A 20,558-nucleotide genomic window follows, 5' to 3' on the forward strand; every position below is an offset into this window, starting at 1 on the left:
AAAATCCATCTCGTTTATGGGATAAGTACAAAATAACAAATGTTATGAGAGCATGCATAATACTGCATAATATGATTGTCGAGGATGAACGAGAAACATACAGTTTCCGAAACATTGTTTCTGAATTTCAACACGGAGAAGATGTGGATCAAACATATACCGTCGGTGCCGCCAGTTTGGGTTCAAATATGAGCAGTACGATTACTCGTCGAACACATTTGCGGGATAGACAAGTTCATGACCAGTTAAAAAAAGATTTGGTTGAGCATATTTGGACAAACTTTGGACATCTCCCATATAATGAAGATTAATTACAAAAATTCTATGCTGAAAATAAAATGTTTGTTTTTACTTTTGATGTTTTTACGGTTTATGTTTTTATTTTCATGTTTTAATTGTATGTTTTGTTTTTCTCAAAGTTTTTGTAACTTTGTAATTTTCTTATATTATTAATGTTATATGTTTTATTTGAATTTAAACTTTACTATGATTTTACTTATTAATTTAAATATTTAAAAAAATAATATTTTTTTTTACAGGGGACCAATTGTGAGGGACACCAATGTTCATCCCAAAATTAAGAAACACTGAAAATAACATTAATTTATTAGAGGGACCAAAAAATTGTCCCAACCAATGCACATGCTCTTAGTTTAGCTATATACATGTCTTTAAGAATAGCTTCACTGCAATTTTAACCATGGTAAATCACTTTGATATTTTAAATGATTAATAAATCAAGATCCTTCACCGAGATATTTCTAGTTTTCAATTATATAATGATTCACTGTTTACATATAGAAAATTATTTACATTCTTTCAATCTGCACACAAGTGCATGTGTGTGTGTTTATTAAATATTATGCTTCTTCGTTATACATATATTTCAGTTTGATCGATTCTGACATCATCTATGTGACATTTAGCTTTTTTTTAATGCAATACATTTGTTCCATATCATGCCGTGCGCCCACAGATGAGGCTAGTTAAATTTATTTTTCCTAGCTTAGTTAGTTAATAAAGAACAATAGAACTTGTTAATAAATAAATTAAATCAATAAAAATTGGTTTTCATCATATCTTTTATTAAGGAATGACAAAATGTCAATATATTTGCAAGTTTGCTCCACTTTGTACACAAAATGTCAATATATATGTGTACCTGTCATGAAATGCTAACAGAAGCAAAGTGAGATAAGATGTTGATCTTCTGCACTTGATTTATATACTAAATTGTACTAGATCATTTGGATGGTATAGCTCATGCATGAAAGAAACAACCATAACTGATAAGAACAGAGTTCAGTGGTCAGTCAAGTCAAGAAAAGTGTAGCCAGTGAACAGTTTTTTAAGAGCGTCAGAGAAAAACATGGAAGTAAGAACTTACCGAGAGCAACGAGTAAAAACCATCAATCCAGTTGCCAACATTATTAGTGGCTGTCAAGTTCCAGCCCTGAGAATGTTGCAGACTAAATTAGTGGCCGTCAAGTTGTCAAAAGAAGGAAGAAGAAACTACAAACAAATAATAAGCCAAGTCAAATTAATTGGTAAGGAGAACCAAATGAATACAAGACTAAAGCAGAAGCCAAAGCCATTTTGGTCATGATTGTCAAAGCCAATGTGTTTTATATCAGCATAATAGCCAAAGCCATTTTTGTCATGATTGTCACAGATGCAGAAGTCTAAAGCAGAAAGGAATACAAAAATTCAACATAACAACTCTTAAGAGGACCTGATCCTGCTCTCGTAACAATATTGATAGGTCTGTTTGTAGAAAGAAAGAGAGCAAGGCCGAGGGAGGAAACCATGAGGAACGTAAGAATCAAGAGGGAAGAAACCACTGAGCATCCTTGATGTTTAAGCCATCGAGACAGGGGTAGCGTTTGACGGTCTTTGTGGTAAGACTGAACTGAACACACAGATGTCGAGGGATGAAGTTAGGCGGTGACAGATACGATCACCGCGGGTGAAATATATGGAGTTAGGCTCAATACCAAGGGTATGATCAGCAGGCACGGTGATACCCAAATCCAAAAAGAGGGCCTCATCACCAAGAGAATGTACCTCAACAAGCATGGTGTCATAGGTAGTCGCGTAAAGATGTTTAGGATCCCTCTTGTACAGGTGGAACACCCTATCCTTTGAGGTTAACTCGTAAGTATAGACAAGCAAAACGTCACCAGAGCTTGTAACAGCAATGCTTTGGTTAGATGAGATGATCTTATATTTGTTGATTCTTTCCATTTCATCCCTACTAAGAGGTGGCTCCCACATTGGAAACCTATGCTTCTCGGACACATCAATGAAACCAACCGGTCCTCCAGACAAATCCAAGCGTCGAACGAAATCACGGGTGGCAAAGATGTAAAGATTCGTAACCTTTAAGTAGCATATGTTTTACGCCTCGTAACTCCCAGCGAACATCGTCCCGTGTTGAAATCTCGCGGTAATGATCATCCCCTTTCTTGCAAAACGCTATGTACTCGCTCCTTTCGAAATGCCACAAGACAACGTAGTCTCCTCCTTTCTTGTCGTCGACCCACAATAGACCTCTCACATCTTCGGCAGTAGAAGGACGCGTACCGATCAATACATGTCTGATTTTATCTTCTCCTTCTTGCTCAATCTCAAAATAGCTACCCTTGAATGAATGTTTCTAGTCCTGGAAGATCGATCCTCTCCTCCTCGCTAAACACATCTATAATATAAACCAGAAACCACTTGCCGGAGCTTGCCACGAATCGATACCCTGGAAGGTCACTCTTCGTCTCGTAAACCGTATCGTCGTTAGGGTTGTACACACGACAACCATCTTTTTCTGGAGACAGCATCAGCAACGGAGACCCGCCTTTTGGCTGCAGAATCAAACTCGAACGCAGGGCCTTTGCAGAGTCACGATCCGGACAACTCAACTGTCGTTTCAGCGTACATCTCTCCATCAGGACGGATACTACTATCTCGTCTGTTAAAATTTTTATTTAATTTAATGGCCACAGAATAAAAATGAAAGAAGGGCTCTATCTAGTGTTTTGTTTCATATCAGCATAATAGCCAAGGCCATTTTGGTCATGATTGTCACAGATGCCGAAGACTGGAGCAGAAAGGAATATACATTTTACACGTCAGGTTCTCTCATTCTTGAAATGGGAGCACTGTCACGGCTCACTGGTGACCCTAGGTTTGAATCAGCTGCATTACGTGCGCTTCGTCAGCTGTGGAGGATGCGAAGTTCATTAGATCTGCTTGGGACGACTCTGGATGTGGTAACTGGGGAATGGCTGGAGTACTCCTCCAGCATTGGAGCTGGTATGTTGTTCATTTTCAGAGGGAATCTAGTAGCAATTCTTTGTCTTTTTCCCTAAGAGATGGCTGCAAAATCATTTTACTTTTATGTGCGGAATGAATTTGTGCCTTGGCTCTTCAATCTCTAATGTGTAATTTTATTTCTGGTCTTCTAAAGGGGTTGACTCTTTCTATGAATACCTCTTGAAGGCTTATATTCTTTTTGGAAAAGAAGACTACTGGCAAATGTTTAGTTCTGGCATCTCAAAAGTACTTCATACAGGGGCTTTGGTAATAATATACTAGCCTGGAAAAATGTACTTCCACACTCTCTTTTATATGACACTACGACTTCTATAATGCTCAAACTGAAAATTGCTCGATGTAGTAATGAGTTTATTTATCTGGTTTAGGTACCATGAAGCTAATATGTGGAGTGGGAAACCAACTTATTGGCAGCTCACAAGTCTTCAGGCGTTTTGGCCCGGTCTACAGGTATAATGAATGAATGGATTCTTTAAATTTCATACAAAAACAGTTGAAAAGGGGATCTGCTGATTCTCATGCTTAAGTTTTTGCTACTAGGTTCTCGCTGGAGATATTGCAGCTGCAAATTCAACGCACCGCGAGTTTTTCCATGTATGGGAGAAGTTTGGTGTATTGCCTGAGAGGTATGTTTTTAATTGTCTTTCCTTAGTTGGCTTCCTACTTGGATCTTGAGTTCTCTGTCATTTTAAAGTTTTCTGTTTGGACTAAAGGACGCTGAACAAAAATTTGTTCAGGTATCTACTAGATCATCAAATGATACATCCGACAATGAAGTACTATCCACTACGTCCTGAATTAGCAGAATCCACGTTCTACCTATACCAAGCTACAAAAGGTTTTTGTTTGTCTTTTTTTTTTTACTTGTCTCACCCTGAATGTTTATTATGTGAAGAGCCAGATTTGTGGCACCTCTCCGTTGACAATAGATACCTATATTCTTCCTTTGTTCCTTCGTTTTGCAGATCCATGGTACCTAGATGTTGGTGAAATCGAGGGCCACCCTATTCAGGTTGTGAGCTCCTGGCATGAGAAAGTACCAAAAAGTTATTTCTCAGGCAACTGGACGCTTTCAAAGGTCAGTCACTTGATCCAGCTCTGTTCATGTTTGAAGAAATAAGACTTGTATGCATAGTTAGTTTAGTTACACTGCATAGTAATGATATTTTTTAGTTGATAGACAGAAGGGTAGGCATTAAAAGAACCAAATCGAGTCTTAATGCATTATTTAGTCCTTCCTCTGCTTCTGGCTAAACTAGGAACTTGCAAATATGCAGAGAGGGGCATGGGAAAGTGGAGCTAGCGCATTGTCACTGCAAGTATGTCCATCGAAAGCTCTCAACTCTAGACGTCCTGAGCAACACAGAGAGAGTGCTTGCCATGTCCATGTCCCTGACGAGCAACACGGATACTACTATCTCGTCTGTTAAAAGTTTTATTTAATTAAAAACCGTACGTAGAACTGAATTAATATTGGGATAATTATATATCTCTTTGTTTTATCTTTATCGTTAATTAGCTGCATCCCCTAGATAAATTATGCATCATGTATGACATCGTCTCTAGTCTCCCACTAAGCAAAGGATCGAGCATACATAGACGCCACATAATCTATTCAAATCCTCTACTAGACTAGTAGCTAGCACGTACCCATTTGAATGATCAAAATATTATTGGGGTATAGTGGAGTTAGAAGACACTTTGTTGAATGCACTACGAGTCCTTCCTATACTTGATATTGAGAACATACTACATAAACAAGCCTGAACTCATATGTTCCCCATGCTTTCTCCAGAATGTGTTTTATTTTCGCTTGTCTCTTGCCCGATCGATGTGGGCCGGGGATGGATCTTACAACTTCAAGATGAGGCAGTTATCTTTGGATCTTAAGAAAAGTAGACAGTATTGCGACGACATTTCGTTCATGACTGCATACTTTTTTTTATTGGCAATGCGATGCTTAGTTGAAGTTCATATCGCTGAATTTTGTTGCTTGGCTATTTTATATTAGGTTAATGATGTAAATTTCTGCAATAGAGAGGAAAAAAGAAAGAAAAGCAGCTGATTATAATTATTCACAACCGTCTTAAACTGTGCTAAGATCGTGTTACTAGAAGTAGAAGAAGAGTAGAAAACCAAACGGTTTGTCATTTGAAAACTGTTTAAAGGAGCTTTTTGGTTAGGTGAACAAAAAACGGCACTCATTGCAACTACCAAGAGATAAAACGACAAGGTGCTTGTGTGTATGGCGGAATTTAATTGAAGCCATCCGGGTGTTTTTTTTTTCTTTGTTCTCCAGCATTTTTGTATTTGTGTAAAATTTGCCTAATTGCTCTTGTGTGCTGCCGCGTCTGTGTCGCCGAGATTCTTCTTCTTCAACCTTTGAAAAACCCTAAAAGATAAGCGGAGGCACCGTATTATCTACCTTTACAATTCCGTCGGACGAATCTAGAATTTAGCAATGGCGGCTCCGGCTGCCGCGACAGCGAGGGCACAGGCGCTATCTCTCCTCGCCGCTGCCAATAACCACGGCGATTTGGCTGTGAAGCTCTCGTCTCTCAGGCAGGTTAAGGAGATTTTGCTGTCATTGGAGCCGTCTTCGTCTGCTGAGATTTTCCCCTATCTCGCAGAACTCCACTTGTCTCGTGAAATTCTAGTTCGCAAATCCCTTACCGAGTGAGTTCCTTTGCAATTTCTACGATTCGTATCTGGTTTAATACTTCCTTCTGCTGATATTTTCCCTTGCTCTGCACACGAACTTGTAGAAGAATTTTTATGTACTTTGTTGCGTGTTTAGGGTTCTTCTGGATTTTTCCCAATCTGGAGAAGTGTTTGATATTTCCAATCGTAGCTGTTGTGTTGTAGAAATTTTGCTTACGATTTCTCTAGTCGGCATGATTGTTTGTTTTTTGGTGCGATAGATTTGAAACTTCCTCAGCAATATTGTGGTTATTAGTCGTCCATTTCTGTTTTAGTACTTAGGCATAGTTGAATTATCGCAAGTTTTGTGTAAAATAAACTAGGTTCTTAGTCTACTTTACTTCGGGGGTGTAGCTATTCATGATGATTAATTTGTCTGTCAAGGTAAGAGACTGGTTGATCGATTCTTCTGGCTGGCAGGATCATTGAAGAGGTTGGTTTGAGGATGCTGGATCATTCTTATGTTCTAGTGAATGTCTTACTAGTCTTATCAAGGGACGAGGATCCAGTTGTTGCAAAGAAATCCATTTCTGCTGGCACCACTTTCTTCTGCAGCATCTTGGAGGAGATGGCAATGCAGGTCCGTACTGTTTCTCAAGTTGGTTATGTTCTTTTATACACATATGTTGTTTTGAGATTCCTTCTTGGGCTCTTTGCAAAATCATACGATTGTAGTCAATAACTACCAGCTAAGGTGTCTTACATACTCATAGTTGGTTATGGAATTGAACTGTTATCCCATGGAATCAGTCCTCTTGTTTTCCATTTTCAAAACTTCGGTTGGTTTTTATGTTGGTGCTACCTATTTGAAATTTAAAGACAGTGTCATAAGGCTTTAGGGTCATATGAAATAGTGAAAAGAATAAATCTGGGCAAGTTTGCTAATTTCCTGTTTAGGTTTTGTTGGGTTTCTGATGTCTTTCCCTTAATTTTCTACTATATTTGAAGTTTATTAGTTTAGTTTTATATATTATTTAAGCTTTGAGATCTTTGTGGGTGTTCCTGTATAGTCACCACTACAATGAACGTAACTCTTTGGCATTGATATTCCCTATTACTCTCGCTGATATATTCTATTCTTAATGATCTATGCAGTTCCATCATCATGGTAACGTTGATCGTTGGTGTGGGGAACTATGGACATGGATGGTTAAGTTCAAAGATGCTGTCTTTTCCGCTGCATTGGAGGTATGCTGGCTGTTTATAGCTTCTTCTTTTTGTATGTATGTTCCTCTCGTGAGGTTTGATCTTTGGTTGAGTATTCATTCTGCTTCTTTGTCAATTTAAGGTTTTCTAACTTAAAAGTCTGTTGTTCTTTCATAATAGCCTGGCTGTGTAGGGGTGAAAATTCTTTCTCTAAAGTTTATGGAGACATTCATTTTGCTCTTTACTCCTGATGCATCTGATCCTGAGAAAGTTTCCAGCGAAGGTATTATGTTCTGATCATGCAGGTTTTTCTTAAATTTCGATCATATAATATGAATCTGGAACCGCACAATTGCATTTCGTTGCTCGCATGTCAACTTTTCCTCTTCTACTACAGGAAGTAGACAGATGTTCAATATTTCCTGGCTTGCTGGCGGTCACCCCATTCTGAATCCAGCAACGCTAATGTCTGAAGCAAATAGGACATTTGGCATCTTAGTAGATTTCATACAGTCAGCTAATCGTATACCGGGTGCACTGACTGATATCTGTTATTAGTTGGTATGTTTCTGAATACGTCCCATCATTCTTGTGTAGTTACTTTTCTTTACATTCATCATGATGTTAGTTGTGCTTTTACCTGTTTCTATTTTTGCGATCCCTCTTTTTTAGCTGAAACTCTGTTAGTTCTTACCTGTTGATTTTTTCTTGCCAGTAAGTTGATATGGGTGCTTTGGTACTCATAAATATTAGCTTCTTATCGTTGTTCATAGTGTGAAGCACTCATTCTCACATATATGTTGGTGATAAACAAACTTTAGAGAATGTGTCCTCCTACACTGATATGTATCCTGAATGATAGGGTGGTATTAATAGTCATTTTTTGCATAAGCTTTATTTGTGCCTCATGTTTGTAAGATACACCAATAAGCAGATTATCTTCCACTTGTAAGTAGTCTGATGGTCATGATTGGCTGTCCTACTTGCACTTTCAGCGTCTTGAATCAAATTTTTCTTTGTAAATATATAACATCAGTGGAATGAAATTGCTGGTTTTTATTATGTATGTCTACTAAAATTTTGGCTGAGAGAGATAAAGCATGGAGACAGGTTATAGCACCGGTTCAACGTTTTGAATTTTAAATATCTTTACTCTATGTCAAGAGTGTCTTGGCTGTCATATATATTGTAGCATCTTTAAAGTACGCACCCAGTGCACTGCTACAGTGCAACTATCTAATTGTGTGTATCAACTTTCCCCTCTCCAACTCCCAGTAACCAAGAGTCTACTATGTGTCTAGGCAAACCTCTGATCTGTTTGCTTCTTTGTATCTAGGGGCACGAACTTGTTTTACATGTTCTTTACCATCTGCATTCAATGGCGATTCTAGATACAGATGAATCCTCTTCCTATGCTACTATTTATGAAAATTTTCTTATAGCAGTGGTGAGTGTTTATTCAACTTTTTCCAATTCGTGTTTCTGGATCTTGCTTATTAAGATGCTTACTGTAGGCAAGATCATTTCTGGATGCTCTTCCTGCTTCCGACAAGTCTTTTAGTAGGCTTTTTGGAGAAGCTCCACATCTACCCGATTCAGCCATTAAGCTACTGGATGAACTCTGCTCCAATCGTCATGACCCAGTTGGTAGAGAAATCTGTGATAGTGAGCGTGTAACCCAAGGGCTTGGTGCTGTTTGGAGCTTAATTTTAGTGCGTCCTAATGAGCGAAAAGCATGCTTAGCTATAGCATTGAACGTAAGATTCCGTAACCAAACTATATTAATTATCTTTCTTACAAATCCTGTCAAACTGGAGTTATCTTATAGTCTCAGTGATGGAGAACGTGGGAATTCCAATAATAGAAGTTTTGGATTTTAGTTGATTGAAGAATGAATAGCAAATTGCAGTTACATAAGCAGTGTGTTCTGATCTCTAGGACCCAGCTAATATTTTTCTACATTACGAGAATTCTGTGCTCGAAACTTTCTATTATCGACATGCTTCATGTCCATATGGTCGTTTTTCCAGGTTCCTAACGCATGTTTTATTCTTGTTATGACAGTGTTCTGTTCATTCTGAAGAAGATATTCGTGCAAAAGCCATCCGACTTGTGAGGAAACTAGTCCCGGATAACAATATGTTTTTTATTTACTGCTGGTACAGTGATTCTAATTGATGTTTTTCAAATGCATGCACAGGTCACAAACAAACTATATCACCTAACATACATAGCAGAGCATGTTGAGCAATTTGCAACAGATATGTTGCTGACTGCTGTGAACTCTGAGACAGATCTCTCACAGTCTGGATCAATTGCAGAAGGAACTAAAACAGAGGTAATAGCCAATAAGAGTTCCCTTGAGGGCGTTTAGCTTAGTTCTTGTTAAATTATATATATACAGGATTATTAGTCAATAGTTTTTGTTAGATGTCAGTTACTTTTTGTGCCTGTTCTCGTAAGCCTCTAAATTTTCCCTTGTGAGGGTTACCTAGTTGATGCAATGGGAACGCTTCAGTTTGTAACCTTGACTTTTTGTGGGTTGATTAGTTGACACTTATTTTCAGGCTAAAAGCCAGATAACTTCGACAAGTGACTCTCTATTGTCTGGAAGCTCCGACATTTACTCTCAGCAGGATCTACAAACTTCTCGTGATGTTTCAGTTTTATCAACTTCCGAAGTTCAGAGACTAATTTCTCTGTTCTTCGCTTTATGTAAAAAGGTCTGCGTAGTCTTTGGAGTTGCTCGTAATGCACATAAGTATTCTTTATCATTTAATAATATTCCTGTAGATCTGATGAATACTACTACTTCTTTTTTCCAGAAACCTAGTCTCCTTCGACTTGTCTTTGAAGTTTATGAGAGAGCTCCAAAAATAGTAAACCAGGTGAGTTTGTCACTTCCTTATAAACCCTCACGCCATTTATGTGCTTCACATGTGGCATAAAGTGGATAGGATAATACGTATAAACACCAGATCTATTTTTGTTGGGGCAATGTATAGCATTACTTACATGCATCACGTGTGTTCTCCGGTTTTTATGGGAGTAAATGATAGTCACAAACATTAAAAATGATTTATTTTGGTGACTTTCTAAAATGGTTCAGGCTTTTCATCGACATATACCCGACCCATTCTGATACGAGAATTAGGTTCGTCTTATACGGAACTACTCCAAATAATATCCGACCCTCCTAAGGGAAGTGAAAATTTATTGACATTGGTAAGTGGCTTCTGTGTTTCCTTGTAGTAAACCCATGTTGGCCTCAAAAGTATTTTCTAATGAACCACGCTCTGTTATATTTATGTCTAGGTGTTGCAAATATTGACACAAGAATTGGCACCTTCATCGGATTTGATTGCTACTGTAAAGCTTCTATATCAAACAAAGCTAAAGGTTTGATTTGCTATGAAGAGCTCGCTCGCATCTTTTTCTTGTGTGTATATATTATGAAAATCAAGTTCACAAAGCCTAACAGAATATTTTTTTTGCAGGATGTTTCAATTCTTATCCCATTGCTTTCTTCACTCACTAAAGATGAGGTTATTACTACTTTCTTTCCATAGATTCTGCTCTTTCTACTGTACTTTAACCCTGAAGGAAGATGAAGAGGCTTGCAATTTTTATTATATTCTTGTTCCCTTGTTATTCTGCCTATCTGAATGTGGAAAAAAATAAGAACTAGTAAACATGGAAGACTTCTGAAAATTTTGTGGTCGTTTACTGGTGGATGCGAAATATGATGTTTTGTTATTACTAATGGTAGAAGTTTCTTATTTTATGACGGATATTCTTTTTTCACAGGTTTTGCCCATCTTTCCTCCCCTTCGTAATCTTCCGCCAGAAAAGTTTCAACTTGCACTTGCCCATATATTACAGGTATATGCATATTCTCACGTTCGATCCTTTATTTACTATCTTAATTCTTATGCTATGCATCTGCTGGATTTTCACCCAAATATTGAGACGGTTAAGGGGTGCCATTCTGCAAGCATTCAATATACCATTAGAACTGCCTTTCTGGGATTTCTTAGATGTACTTTCTCACCAATAATAGAGGTATAGAGTTCAAACTTTATTTCTTTGTTTTCTCTGAAGTATATCTAAACTGTAGTCATCTATTACTCCTCAACTCTACCCTGGTTTTGCTGAATAACTAACTCATCATTATTAAACATCAGTTCTTTGTATCTTTATGCTAATGAAAATGTAGTTACTTTTTGCCACCTTTCTGGTCAAATTGTCAACCTTTTGTTATCTGGTTTGTCTACTCCAGGGGGATTTGCAAGTGTTAGAGATGTGACGACCATGCAATTGGAAGATCATCAGCACAGTTTCTTTCTTGCTGAAACGTGATATGAACGTTCACTTTCTTACACGTCATTCTTTTCTTACCTATACATTGTCAGAACATCACATTGGTTGTTATCTCCCATTCGCAGGTGCAAGTACTTATATCTCCTCTTTGATGATTCATTTGTGGCCAAAAGGAATTATATATTTACAACCGAGGGCCACCCTATTCAGGTTGTGAGCTCCTGGCATGAGAAAGTACCAAAAAGTTATTTCTCAGGCAACTGGACGCTTTCAAAGGTCAGTCACTTGATCCAGCTCTGTTCATTTTTGAAGAAATAAGACTTGTATGCATATAGTTAGTTTAGTTACACTGCACATTAATAAGTGTGCATAGCAATGTTATTTTTTAGTTGATAGACAGAAGGGCAGGCATTAAAAGAACCAAATCGAGTCTTAATGCATTATTTAGTCCTTTCTCTGCTTCTGCTAAACTAGGAACTTGCGAATTTGCAGAGAGGGGCATGGGAAAGTGGAGCTAGCGCATTGTCACTGCAAGTATGTCCATCGAAAGCTCTCAACTCTAGACGTCCTGAGCAACACAGAGAGAGTGCTTGCCTTGTCCCTGACGAGAAAATCAATCATAGGTGTTGGAGCAACAAAGAGTGTGGAGTTGATGCCACTACTTGTAGACAAAGATCCTGCAGCGGAGTTGGATACTGCGGCTTATGGAATCCCTTATAACTTTTGACACAAAACAGGGCGTTTTAGAGGTTTAGGAAAGGAAAGGAAAGAGAAGAGTTGGTTTGGTTGACAGTAAAATGAATAGTTGTTGCATGAGGCTGTTGTATCTTTTCTTTGAGTCATCAGTCTTGACATGGATATATATATATATACTACGGGAGGATTAACCTCAATGAAAGGAATATTAATGTTTTTCTTCAAGTATAGCTTTATGAATTGGTAACTTTTAGGACCTTTACAAGTTAACAACATAAAAGCTTGCAATCACTTTAATTCACCACAGGTCGTGCAAAACGAAAACAATCTCTTGATGCAGATGTTGACCTGAAGTGATGGTTGTGAAATTTGGAACATAAAGTCAAAGAGATTTAAACACCACCGCAATATGTCATAGATTATACATCAAAAGCAAAAGATGATAACAAAGTAGAGTCTGGAAATGTGTGTCAACAACACCAGAGTTTGCAGCAGAAAGAAAGAGAGCAAGGCCGAGGGAGGAAACCATGAGGAACGTAAGAATCAAGAGGGAAGAAACCACTGAGCATCCTTGATGTTTGAGGCATCGAGACAGGGGTAGCGTTTGACGGTCTTTGTGGTAAGACTGAACACACAGATGTCGAGGGATGAAGTTTGGCGGTGACGGATACGATCACCGCGGGTGAAATAGATGGAGTTAGGCTCAATACCAAGGGTATGATCAGCAGGCACGGTGATACCCAAATCCAAAAAGAGGGCCTCATCACCTAGAGAATGTACCTCAACAAACATGGTGTCATAGGTAGTCGGGTAAAGAACTTTAGGATCCCTCTTGTAGAGGTGGAACACCCTATCCTTTGAAGTTAACTCGTAAGTAAAGACAATCAAAACCTGACCAGAGCTTGTAACAACAGCAATGCTTTGGTTAGATGAGATGATCTTATATTTGTTGATTCTTTCCATTTCATCCCTACTCAGAGGTGGCAGCCACCTTGGAAAACTATGCTTCTCGGACACATCAATGAAACCATCGTGCTGTGGAGACAAATCCAAGTGTCGAACGAAACCACGGGTGGCAAAGATGTAAAGATCGTGACCTTTAAGGAGCATATCGTTTACGCCTCGTAACTCCCCGAGAACACCGTCCCGTGTTGAAATCTCGCGGTAATGATCATCCCCTTTCTTGCAAAACGCTATGTAATTGCTCCTTTCGAAAAGCCACAAGACAACGAAGTCTCCTCCTTTCTTGTCCTCGACCCACAAACGACCTCTCACATCTTCGGCAGTAGAAGGATCCGTTCGAGATAAAGTACGGAATGCTACATGTCTGATTTTATCTTCTCCTACTCGCTCAATCTTAAAATGGCTACCCTTGAATGTTTCTAGTCCTGGAAGATCGATCCTCTCCTCCTCGCCAAACACATCTATAATATACAGTTTCATTCGAGAATCTATCACCAGAAACCACTTACCGGAGCTTGCCACGAATCGATACCCTGAAAGGTCACTCTTCGTCTCGTAAACCGTATCATCGGCTGGGTTGTACACACGACAACCATCCTTTTCTAGAGACAGCATCAGCAACGGAGATCCGCCTTTTGGCTGCAGAATCAAACTCGAACGGAGGGCCTTTGCAGACTCACGATCCGGACAACTCAACCGTCGTTTCGGCGTAGGGCTGTCCATCTTCAGAACGGATGGGTAGCTCCTTGGTCTCTTTAATTGTTTTTCCTTTTTATCAGACTTCTGAAATAAAAGAGCGAGAAGGAAAGGGTTAAGTTGCGGATATATACAGCTTACGAAGCCCAATAACGGCAAGAAGAATAAAAACTTTAACGGGTCTATGGCCCAAATAGTTTTTCATAATGGATCATTTAAAAATGTTCTTTTTGTTGGGTGAACGCAAAAACGGCACTAATTGCAACTCTCAAGAGATAAAACGACAATATGTTTTTTTTCGTCTGGAGGAAGTAATTGAAGCCGCCATCCAAGTGTTTGTCCTCCTCCTCCAGTCCAGAGTTTTGTATAATTGACAATATCTGTTGGGTATGTTTCATGAAGTGGGCTTTTTAGGAATGGGCTTCAGTACCCATTAAACTCTTTCTTCTCCAAAAGTACAAGTCAAAAACTGTCGATGACTCCGAGATCGGTAACGGACAGAGAGATGACTGAAATCTCGGAGGGGAAGTTTGATTTTGTAGTATAAAGACATGAGCCCAGCCTTCTATTTCAGTATGGAAAAGAACTTCTTCCCTTTTCTATTTCTTCGTCTCCTTCTTCTTCTTCTTCTTTCTGATTTTGAGTTTGAGAGTTTCATCTCTTTTGAATTGAGTGCCACAGTTCAATTGAGAACAGAGTAAACCCTGGAGTGAGCCGTCTGGGTTATCTTGCACCGGGATTAGGCGGTTTTTCGCTCAAGTGCAGTAGATTCTCTACGGCTCTGCAACTTAAGCTTCTTTGTTCTGAGTCTGGTTCTGTTTCCAACAATATCGTCGGACGAATTGTTACCTCTCTCCCATAGACAATTTCGTCGGACGGACGAATCTAAAATTAAGTAATGGGATGGCGGGGCTCCGGCTGACCCGACAGCGAGGGCAAGGCAGTCTCTCTTGTTGCCGCTGCCAATAACTACGGCGATTTGGCAGGTTAAGGAGATATTGCTGTCATTGGAGCCGTCTTGTTCTGCTGAGATTTTCCCCTATATCGCAGAACTCCACTTGTCCCGCGAAATTCTAGTTCACAAATCCCTTTTGGAGTGAGTTCCTTTGCACGTTTAAGGTTCTTCTGTATTTTTTTTTCTCGTTCCAATCTTCGCTGATGTGTTGTAGAAAACTTTGCTAACAATTTCTCTAGGCGTGATTTTTGTTTTGCTTTGTTTTCTTTGATTTGAAACTTTCACAGCAATATTAGTCATCCATTTCTGTTTTAGTGCTACGGCATACTTTTAAATTCCCCTCGCATAGTTGAATCATCATAAGTTTATGTGGTAAATATAATAGGTTCTTACTCTACTATATTTTTGGGGGTGTGATAAATTTGTCAGACAAGGTAAGAGACTGGTTTGATCGATTCTTCTGGCTGGCAGGATCATTGAAGAAGTTGGTTTGAGGATGCTGGATCGTTCTTATGTCATCAAAGGACGAGGATCCAATTGTTGCAAAGAAATCCATTTCTGCTGGCACCACTTTCTTTTGCAGCATCTTGGAGGAGATGGCAATGCAGGTACCACACGGTTTCTCAAGTTGGTTATGTTCTTATACACATATGTTGTTTTTTTAAATTCCTTCTTGAGCTCTTTGCAAAATCATACGTTTGTAGTCAATAATTACCAGCAAAAGTATTTTACATACTCATAGTTGGTTATGAGATTGAACTGTTAGTTAACCCATGGTATCAGTCCTCTTGTTTTCATTTTCAAAACTTCAGTTGCTTTTTTATGTTAGGTTCCACTTATTTGAAACTTAGAAGCCAGTGTCATAAGGCTTCAGGGTAATATGAAATAGTGAATGTAATCAAAGAAGTGCAAGTTTGGTAACTTCCTGTTTAAGTTTTTGTTGGATTTCTTATCTCTTTCCCTTAATAATTATACTATCTTTGTGTTTATTAGTTCAGTTTTATATATTAATAAAACTTTTGAGTTCTTTGTGGTGTCTTCCTGTCTAGTCACCACAACAATGGACACGATCATAAGCTTTTACTCTTGCTGATATATACTATTCTTGATGAACCATGCAGTTCCGTCATCACGGTTAAGTTTGATCGTTGGTGTGGGGACCTATGGACATGGATGGTTTACGTTCAAAGATGATGTCTTGCCGCTGCATTGGATGTATGCTGGCTGTTTATAGCCTCTTTTTTTTCTTTTTTCTTTTTCTGTCTCTCCCCCTCGCAAGGTATGGTCTTTGGTTGATTACTTATTCTGCTTCTCTGTCAATTTAAGTTTTCCTCACTTAACTCTGTTGTTTCTTTCATAATAGCCTGGTTGTTTACGGGTAAAAGTTCTTGCTTTAAATTTTGTGGAGACGTTTGTTTTGCTCTTTACTCCTGATGCATCTGATCCCGAGAAAGTTTCCAGCAAAGGTATTATGTTCTAATCATGCATGGTTTTCTTAAAAGTTTCGATTGTATAGTATAAATCTGGAACCGCACAATACATGACTTGTTGCTCGCATGTCAGCGTTTCCTATTCTACTACAGGAAGCAGTAGACAGATGTTCAATATTTCCTGGCGGTCGCCCCATTCCGAATCCAGCTACGCTCATGTCTGAAGCAGATAGGACATTTGGCATCTTAGTAGATTTCATACTGTCAGCTATTCGTTTGCCGGGTACACTGACGATATCTGTTATTATAGTTGGAATGTTTCTGAATGCGTTACTTTTCTTTCTATTCATCATTAAATTGTTGTTTTACCTGTTACTGTTTTTGCTATCCCACTTTTTTAGTTGAAAGTCGTTTAGTTCTTTTGCACCTCACTCAATATGCTGATTTGTTCTTGCTTGCAAGTAAGTTAATATGGGTGCTGTGGCGCTCATAGATATTAGTTTCTTATTGTTACGTTCATAACTTGAAACATTCATTCTTTCATGTATGTTGGTGATAAAGAAACTATACAGAATATAATATGTGTCCTGAATGATAGGGTGATATTAGTAGTCTTCTCTTGCATAAGCTTTATGTGTGACTCATTTTGTGAGATACAACAATAAGCAGATGATCTTCCACTTGTAACTAACTAGTTTGATGGTCATGATTGGCTGTCCTACTTTCACTTTCAAATTGGCTTTGTAAATATATAACATCAGGGGAATGAAACTGATGGTTTCCCATTTGTATGTGTCTACTAAACTTTTTGGCTGAGAGAGATAAAGCATGGAGGCAGGTTATACAACCCCTATGATATGGTTGCAGCGAACTGAAACATATGTCTGGGGGGAATTGTCTCAGTTGAAGCTGCATCAGTTACAAATATGGACACTTACCTGGGTATATTTGGAGCACATCAAACAACGGATAGAATGGTCAACTCTAGTAGTTAGAAATCTTGTTTCCAAGTAGTCAGCTCTTGAGGAAAAATTTATTTGGTTATACATATACTTATGACTGTTATGTTGGGATATTAAAGTTGTATACATTACAGTATAACTATTTTTATGCAGAGTATCATTTGCCAGTCCAGGTGTTTGTTATGCTGGATTCTAGCCTAACATTTACTTGCATAGTGATTTTGCGTTCTGTTTTGATAAATGTTTTCTTCTCCCTTTATAGCATATGGTTGATGATGTGTTGAGTACATTTTGCTGCTTGGTCTTTCAAGGTTGTCATATGTTTGAGATCATTTTCAGGTTAACTTGGGAAATCTCTGCATAGCAAACTAATTTGTTTGCTATTAGATTTTTTTGTTTGAGATCATTTGAGCTCCAAAACTAGGGCCAACTCGGCTATTAGATTTTTTGACTCCTCTCTTCTTTACTCACTCTCTCGCTCACAACATCGTTGTTTGTCTGCGATTTTTAGGAAACAAACACATCTTCGGAGTTTCGTTCTAGGTTTTGAGAGACAGAGTGGTTTGAAAGGTAAAATGTGTTTATCATCGCTTCATCGTTTCTTTGAGAAACTCAGTCACTCAAAATTACAGCAAACAAAAAAAAGACATCGACTTTTTGTGTTTTCCTCCAAATTTCATTTTTTTTTCTGTTCTCATCCGATTATGAATTGTTTTTCTATAGGCATTTTGTACTTCTTGCCTGAAACAAACATAAAGTTTGTAACTTTCTTCCCAGAACTGTTACAGAACGTTAGTCTTATTAAGGCTTCATGACCTCTCGATCCAGCCTCTTTGTTGAAGCTTTTTGGTCTACTTAGTCTTCTTCTTTTCAATAAACTGCTACTAGTATGTGGTTTGAACTGTCAAGGTTCCTTCATCTGTTAGTTTGAGAGAGCACCTTCGGTTTAAATCTGTGAAATCTCTGCATAGCAAACTAAATTGTTGAACTGTTACTAGCTACCAGCATTAATTAGTGTTATTTACTTCCTTACGATTTGTTTAGCTTAGTCATTCTAAGCTACTGTTCTTATTTTTTTTTCAGATGGATGAGGATGAGGTGTTTCCAATTCTCTCTCAGCTTCCAAGTCAGGTGGGTGCTCATCTCCAGAAGATGTATGACTGTTTGAAAGAAGCCGCTCTTCAAGGTTTTCTGCCTACATTCGACAGATATGGGCACATCTATCAAGTTTTAGACACAGACGGTAATCTGAGGTGTCTATTCAAAGCTGATCAAGACGAATCCTGTAGAATGGAAGCTTGTGTCTACCTGCTGGATCATCCCGAGGATGGTCACCGATCATTGTCTCAAGACATATATGGCTTCTCCGGAGTGCGGCCAACACTGTACATACGACGGTTGAAGATAGGAACCAAAACAATCAGTGGAGCTTTGATTGAATATGTAAATTCCGAGGTTGCAATTGTTGATTATCCTCCTCCTGTTGTGCCAATGGACGAGATTCAGAAGGTTGCGATAGCAGACTTGAGATTCGGGAATATAGATAGGAGTCCGGATAATCTTCTCCTTGCGGAAAACAACTCGATTGTCCCAATTGACCATGAAGAAATTTTTGGCATTGATTACAATCTTTCCAACCCGTGTTGGCTAGATTGGTTGCGGGATAATGAAGAGCCATTCTCTCAGCGTTGTGCCAACTATGTGGAGCAACTAGACGCTGATAAGGATCTCCAGTTTCTTAGTGCATGTGGTTGGGAGCCTGGGGCCGATTTCATGGAGAAATTCAAGGTCTTCTGCATATTTTTGAGGCTCGCTGTTTCTCAGGGATTGACCGTTTTCCAAGTTGGTACTATTGCTTCTTCTAAATGTGACGAAACCAAATTCAGATTCAATTTGGCATGCATGGTTGGTGGAGTTAACAGAGATGATGACAAGTTTTTCGAAAGTGTAGAGAGCCATTTGAAAGAGCTCCTGAGGGAATATTACGAGAGTGTTTGAGTAACAAGAAGATGCAAGATGAAGGAAAAGGAAGGAGATGGGACCATGGAGGCGTATTTAGGGTTTTGGTTTGAGTTGTATTTTTGCTTAATGAACTTGGATTTTTAGATGGTTATGATGTTTAGTGTTAGTTGGGCTAAGTTATGAAGTCTGAAAACATTGATCTTGTTATGCAATTATGAGAACCTCCACTATTATGTTAATCTTGGCAATGCTATGTTAATCTTGGCAATTATGATCTTGTTATATTTGGTTTCGATTTTGTTTCCACATAATTCAACAAAGTTAGTTCATATGGTTGACTTTTGTTTCGAACTTGCTTCTTGCCTTTGGTATTATTCCTAGATTTTATTGTAGTCTTTGAAACAGAAGCAGTAACGTAAAATCGAATTTAATTTCTTTGACGTGTACAAACCAAATAGCAGCGCTCACTTGACTTGAGACTGAAGCAGAAGCTTGACTCCAAGCTGCGTCATCATTGTGCTTAGTCATGCCGGAGTCCACAAGAATTGGAATCTCTGCAGCAAGCCATGGAGCAAGTCCCAAACAAAGTACATGCGCAACCTAGGACTGCATAAACAAAAGTCATTCATCATTGCCAAGAAAACGAGCAGGTGCTTTCTAGTGATGATAGAAATGGAATGCATAATGAGTTTCACCCAAGCTCAGTAGTGTTTAACAAGGGAATCGTAACACGAAAACATATAGAACTTACGTTGAATTAGAAGTCTCTTTTCATTTAGGCCTAGCAGAAACAGTTTTGTACTCGAGTTTGCTGGCCTAGAAGAAACTAATCTAATAAACATCTTAGGACTATGATACTTTCATAATTCCTCTAAAAATCGAGAAGAGTAGAGCTGATCTAAAACACTGATGCATGCTTATTTTACGGTGACTATATATACAACCAGAAAGCATAAAAGTTTAGCAGTTCTTGGCGCAGAGAGGCTTAAAGATTTGTGTACCTGGCATGAAATGCTAACAGAAGCAAAGTGAGATAAGATGTTGATCTTCTGCACTTGATTTATATACTAAATTGTACTAGATCATTTGGATGGTATAGCTCATGCATGAAAGAAACAACCATAACTGATAAGAACAGAGTTTCAGTGGTCAGTCAAGTCAAGAAAAGTGTAGCCAGTGAACAGTTTTTTAAGAGCGCCAGAGAAAAACATGGAAGTAAGAACTTACCGAGAGCAACGAGTAAAAACCATCAATCCAGTTGCCAACATTATTAGTGGCTGTCAAGTTCCAGCCCTGAGAATGTTGCAGACTAAATTAGTGGCCGTCAAGTTGTCAAAAGAAGGAAGAAGAAACTACAAACAAATAATAAGCCAAGTCAAATTAATTGGTAAGGAGAACCAA

At 38.5% G+C, this 20,558-nt stretch overlaps 3 protein-coding genes and 3 pseudogenes across 23 annotated transcripts; 4 read left to right on the forward strand and 2 right to left on the reverse strand.

Moving 5' to 3' along the window:
• Nucleotides 1-1,775: 1,775 nt before the first annotated feature.
• Nucleotides 1,776-2,954, reverse strand: LOC147923956 (F-box protein At5g25290 pseudogene; annotated as a pseudogene).
• A 139-nt stretch (nt 2,955-3,093) lies between these two features.
• LOC147923957 (alpha-mannosidase I MNS5-like) lies at nt 3,094-4,829 on the forward strand. The gene is made up of 7 exons (XM_087495488.1): nt 3,094-3,306; nt 3,461-3,599; nt 3,696-3,777; nt 3,868-3,953; nt 4,065-4,165; nt 4,293-4,405; nt 4,605-4,829. Coding segments are annotated over exons 2-7 (537 nt in total). The 5' UTR covers nt 3,094-3,306; nt 3,461-3,597; the 3' UTR covers nt 4,758-4,829.
• Nucleotides 4,830-5,616: 787 nt separating this feature from the next.
• Nucleotides 5,617-7,943, forward strand: LOC147923958 (uncharacterized; annotated as a pseudogene). Its single transcript, XR_015586874.1, has 5 exons — nt 5,617-6,003; nt 6,448-6,607; nt 7,123-7,215; nt 7,354-7,456; nt 7,571-7,943. The product of XR_015586874.1 is annotated as an uncharacterized LOC147923958 (transcript).
• Nucleotides 7,593-12,414, forward strand: LOC104741362 (uncharacterized). Of its 6 annotated transcripts, none has more exons than XM_087495484.1 (15): nt 7,593-7,734; nt 8,510-8,620; nt 8,688-8,930; nt 9,238-9,285; nt 9,374-9,511; nt 9,741-9,896; nt 9,999-10,061; nt 10,283-10,398; nt 10,489-10,572; nt 10,671-10,718; nt 10,981-11,055; nt 11,143-11,235; nt 11,453-11,528; nt 11,619-11,769; nt 11,986-12,414. In XM_087495484.1, exons 2-8 carry the CDS (start codon nt 8,552-8,554, stop codon nt 10,313-10,315), a joined length of 750 nt encoding a protein of 249 aa, XP_087351610.1. In that variant the 5' UTR covers nt 7,593-7,734; nt 8,510-8,551; the 3' UTR covers nt 10,316-10,398; nt 10,489-10,572; nt 10,671-10,718; nt 10,981-11,055; nt 11,143-11,235; nt 11,453-11,528; nt 11,619-11,769; nt 11,986-12,414. The 6 variants fall into 6 exon arrangements, with proteins under 6 accessions (XP_087351610.1, XP_087351609.1, XP_087351611.1 ...); XM_087495483.1 differs by having other exon boundaries at nt 11,152-11,235; XM_087495485.1 differs by having other exon boundaries at nt 10,981-11,235; nt 11,453-11,618; nt 11,704-11,769.
• Nucleotides 12,404-13,947, reverse strand: LOC147923959 (F-box protein At5g25290 pseudogene; annotated as a pseudogene). The gene has a single exon (XR_015586865.1). The product of XR_015586865.1 is annotated as an F-box protein At5g25290 pseudogene (transcript).
• Nucleotides 13,948-14,307: 360 nt separating this feature from the next.
• Nucleotides 14,308-19,425, forward strand: LOC104757084 (phosphatidylinositol 4-kinase gamma 4-like). 14 transcript variants are annotated; one of them, XM_087495472.1, is made up of 8 exons: nt 14,310-14,421; nt 14,530-14,944; nt 15,275-15,411; nt 15,925-16,082; nt 16,167-16,269; nt 16,367-16,516; nt 17,707-17,765; nt 18,279-19,425. In XM_087495472.1, exon 8 carries the CDS (start codon nt 18,279-18,281, stop codon nt 19,191-19,193), a length of 915 nt encoding a protein of 304 aa, XP_087351598.1. In that variant the 5' UTR covers nt 14,310-14,421; nt 14,530-14,944; nt 15,275-15,411; nt 15,925-16,082; nt 16,167-16,269; nt 16,367-16,516; nt 17,707-17,765; the 3' UTR covers nt 19,194-19,425. The 14 variants fall into 14 exon arrangements, with proteins under 14 accessions (XP_087351606.1, XP_087351598.1, XP_087351603.1 ...); XM_087495481.1 differs by having other exon boundaries at nt 14,320-14,944; nt 18,279-18,326; nt 18,404-19,425; XM_087495480.1 differs by having other exon boundaries at nt 14,308-14,944; nt 16,367-17,765; nt 18,279-18,326; nt 18,404-19,425.
• The last annotated feature ends 1,133 nt before the right edge of the window (nt 19,426-20,558 follow it).

This window comes from Camelina sativa, chromosome 17 (assembly GCF_030686135.1).
Source record: "Camelina sativa cultivar CO46 ecotype springtype chromosome 17, ASM3068613v1".
NCBI classification, from domain to species: domain Eukaryota; kingdom Viridiplantae; phylum Streptophyta; class Magnoliopsida; order Brassicales; family Brassicaceae; genus Camelina; species Camelina sativa.

Bases quoted from the DNA above. Each gene is read 5' to 3' on its own strand.
- LOC147923957 (XM_087495488.1), top strand. The intron at 3,778-3,867 runs GTATAATGAATG...TTTTGCTACTAG, and splicing joins CGTTTTGGCCCGGTCTACAG to GTTCTCGCTGGAGATATTGC. The intron at 3,954-4,064 runs GTATGTTTTTAA...AAATTTGTTCAG, and splicing joins TTTGGTGTATTGCCTGAGAG to GTATCTACTAGATCATCAAA.
- LOC104741362 (XM_087495485.1), top strand. From the start codon at position 8,552: ATGGCGATTCTAGATACAGATGAATCCTCTTCCTATGCTACTATTTAT. The intron at 9,286-9,373 runs GTGAGGAAACTA...ATGCATGCACAG, and splicing joins GTGCAAAAGCCATCCGACTT to GTCACAAACAAACTATATCA. The intron at 10,062-10,282 runs GTGAGTTTGTCA...AAAATGGTTCAG, and splicing joins CTCCAAAAATAGTAAACCAG to GCTTTTCATCGACATATACC.
- LOC104757084 (XM_087495472.1), top strand. From the start codon at position 18,279: ATGGATGAGGATGAGGTGTTTCCAATTCTCTCTCAGCTTCCAAGTCAG.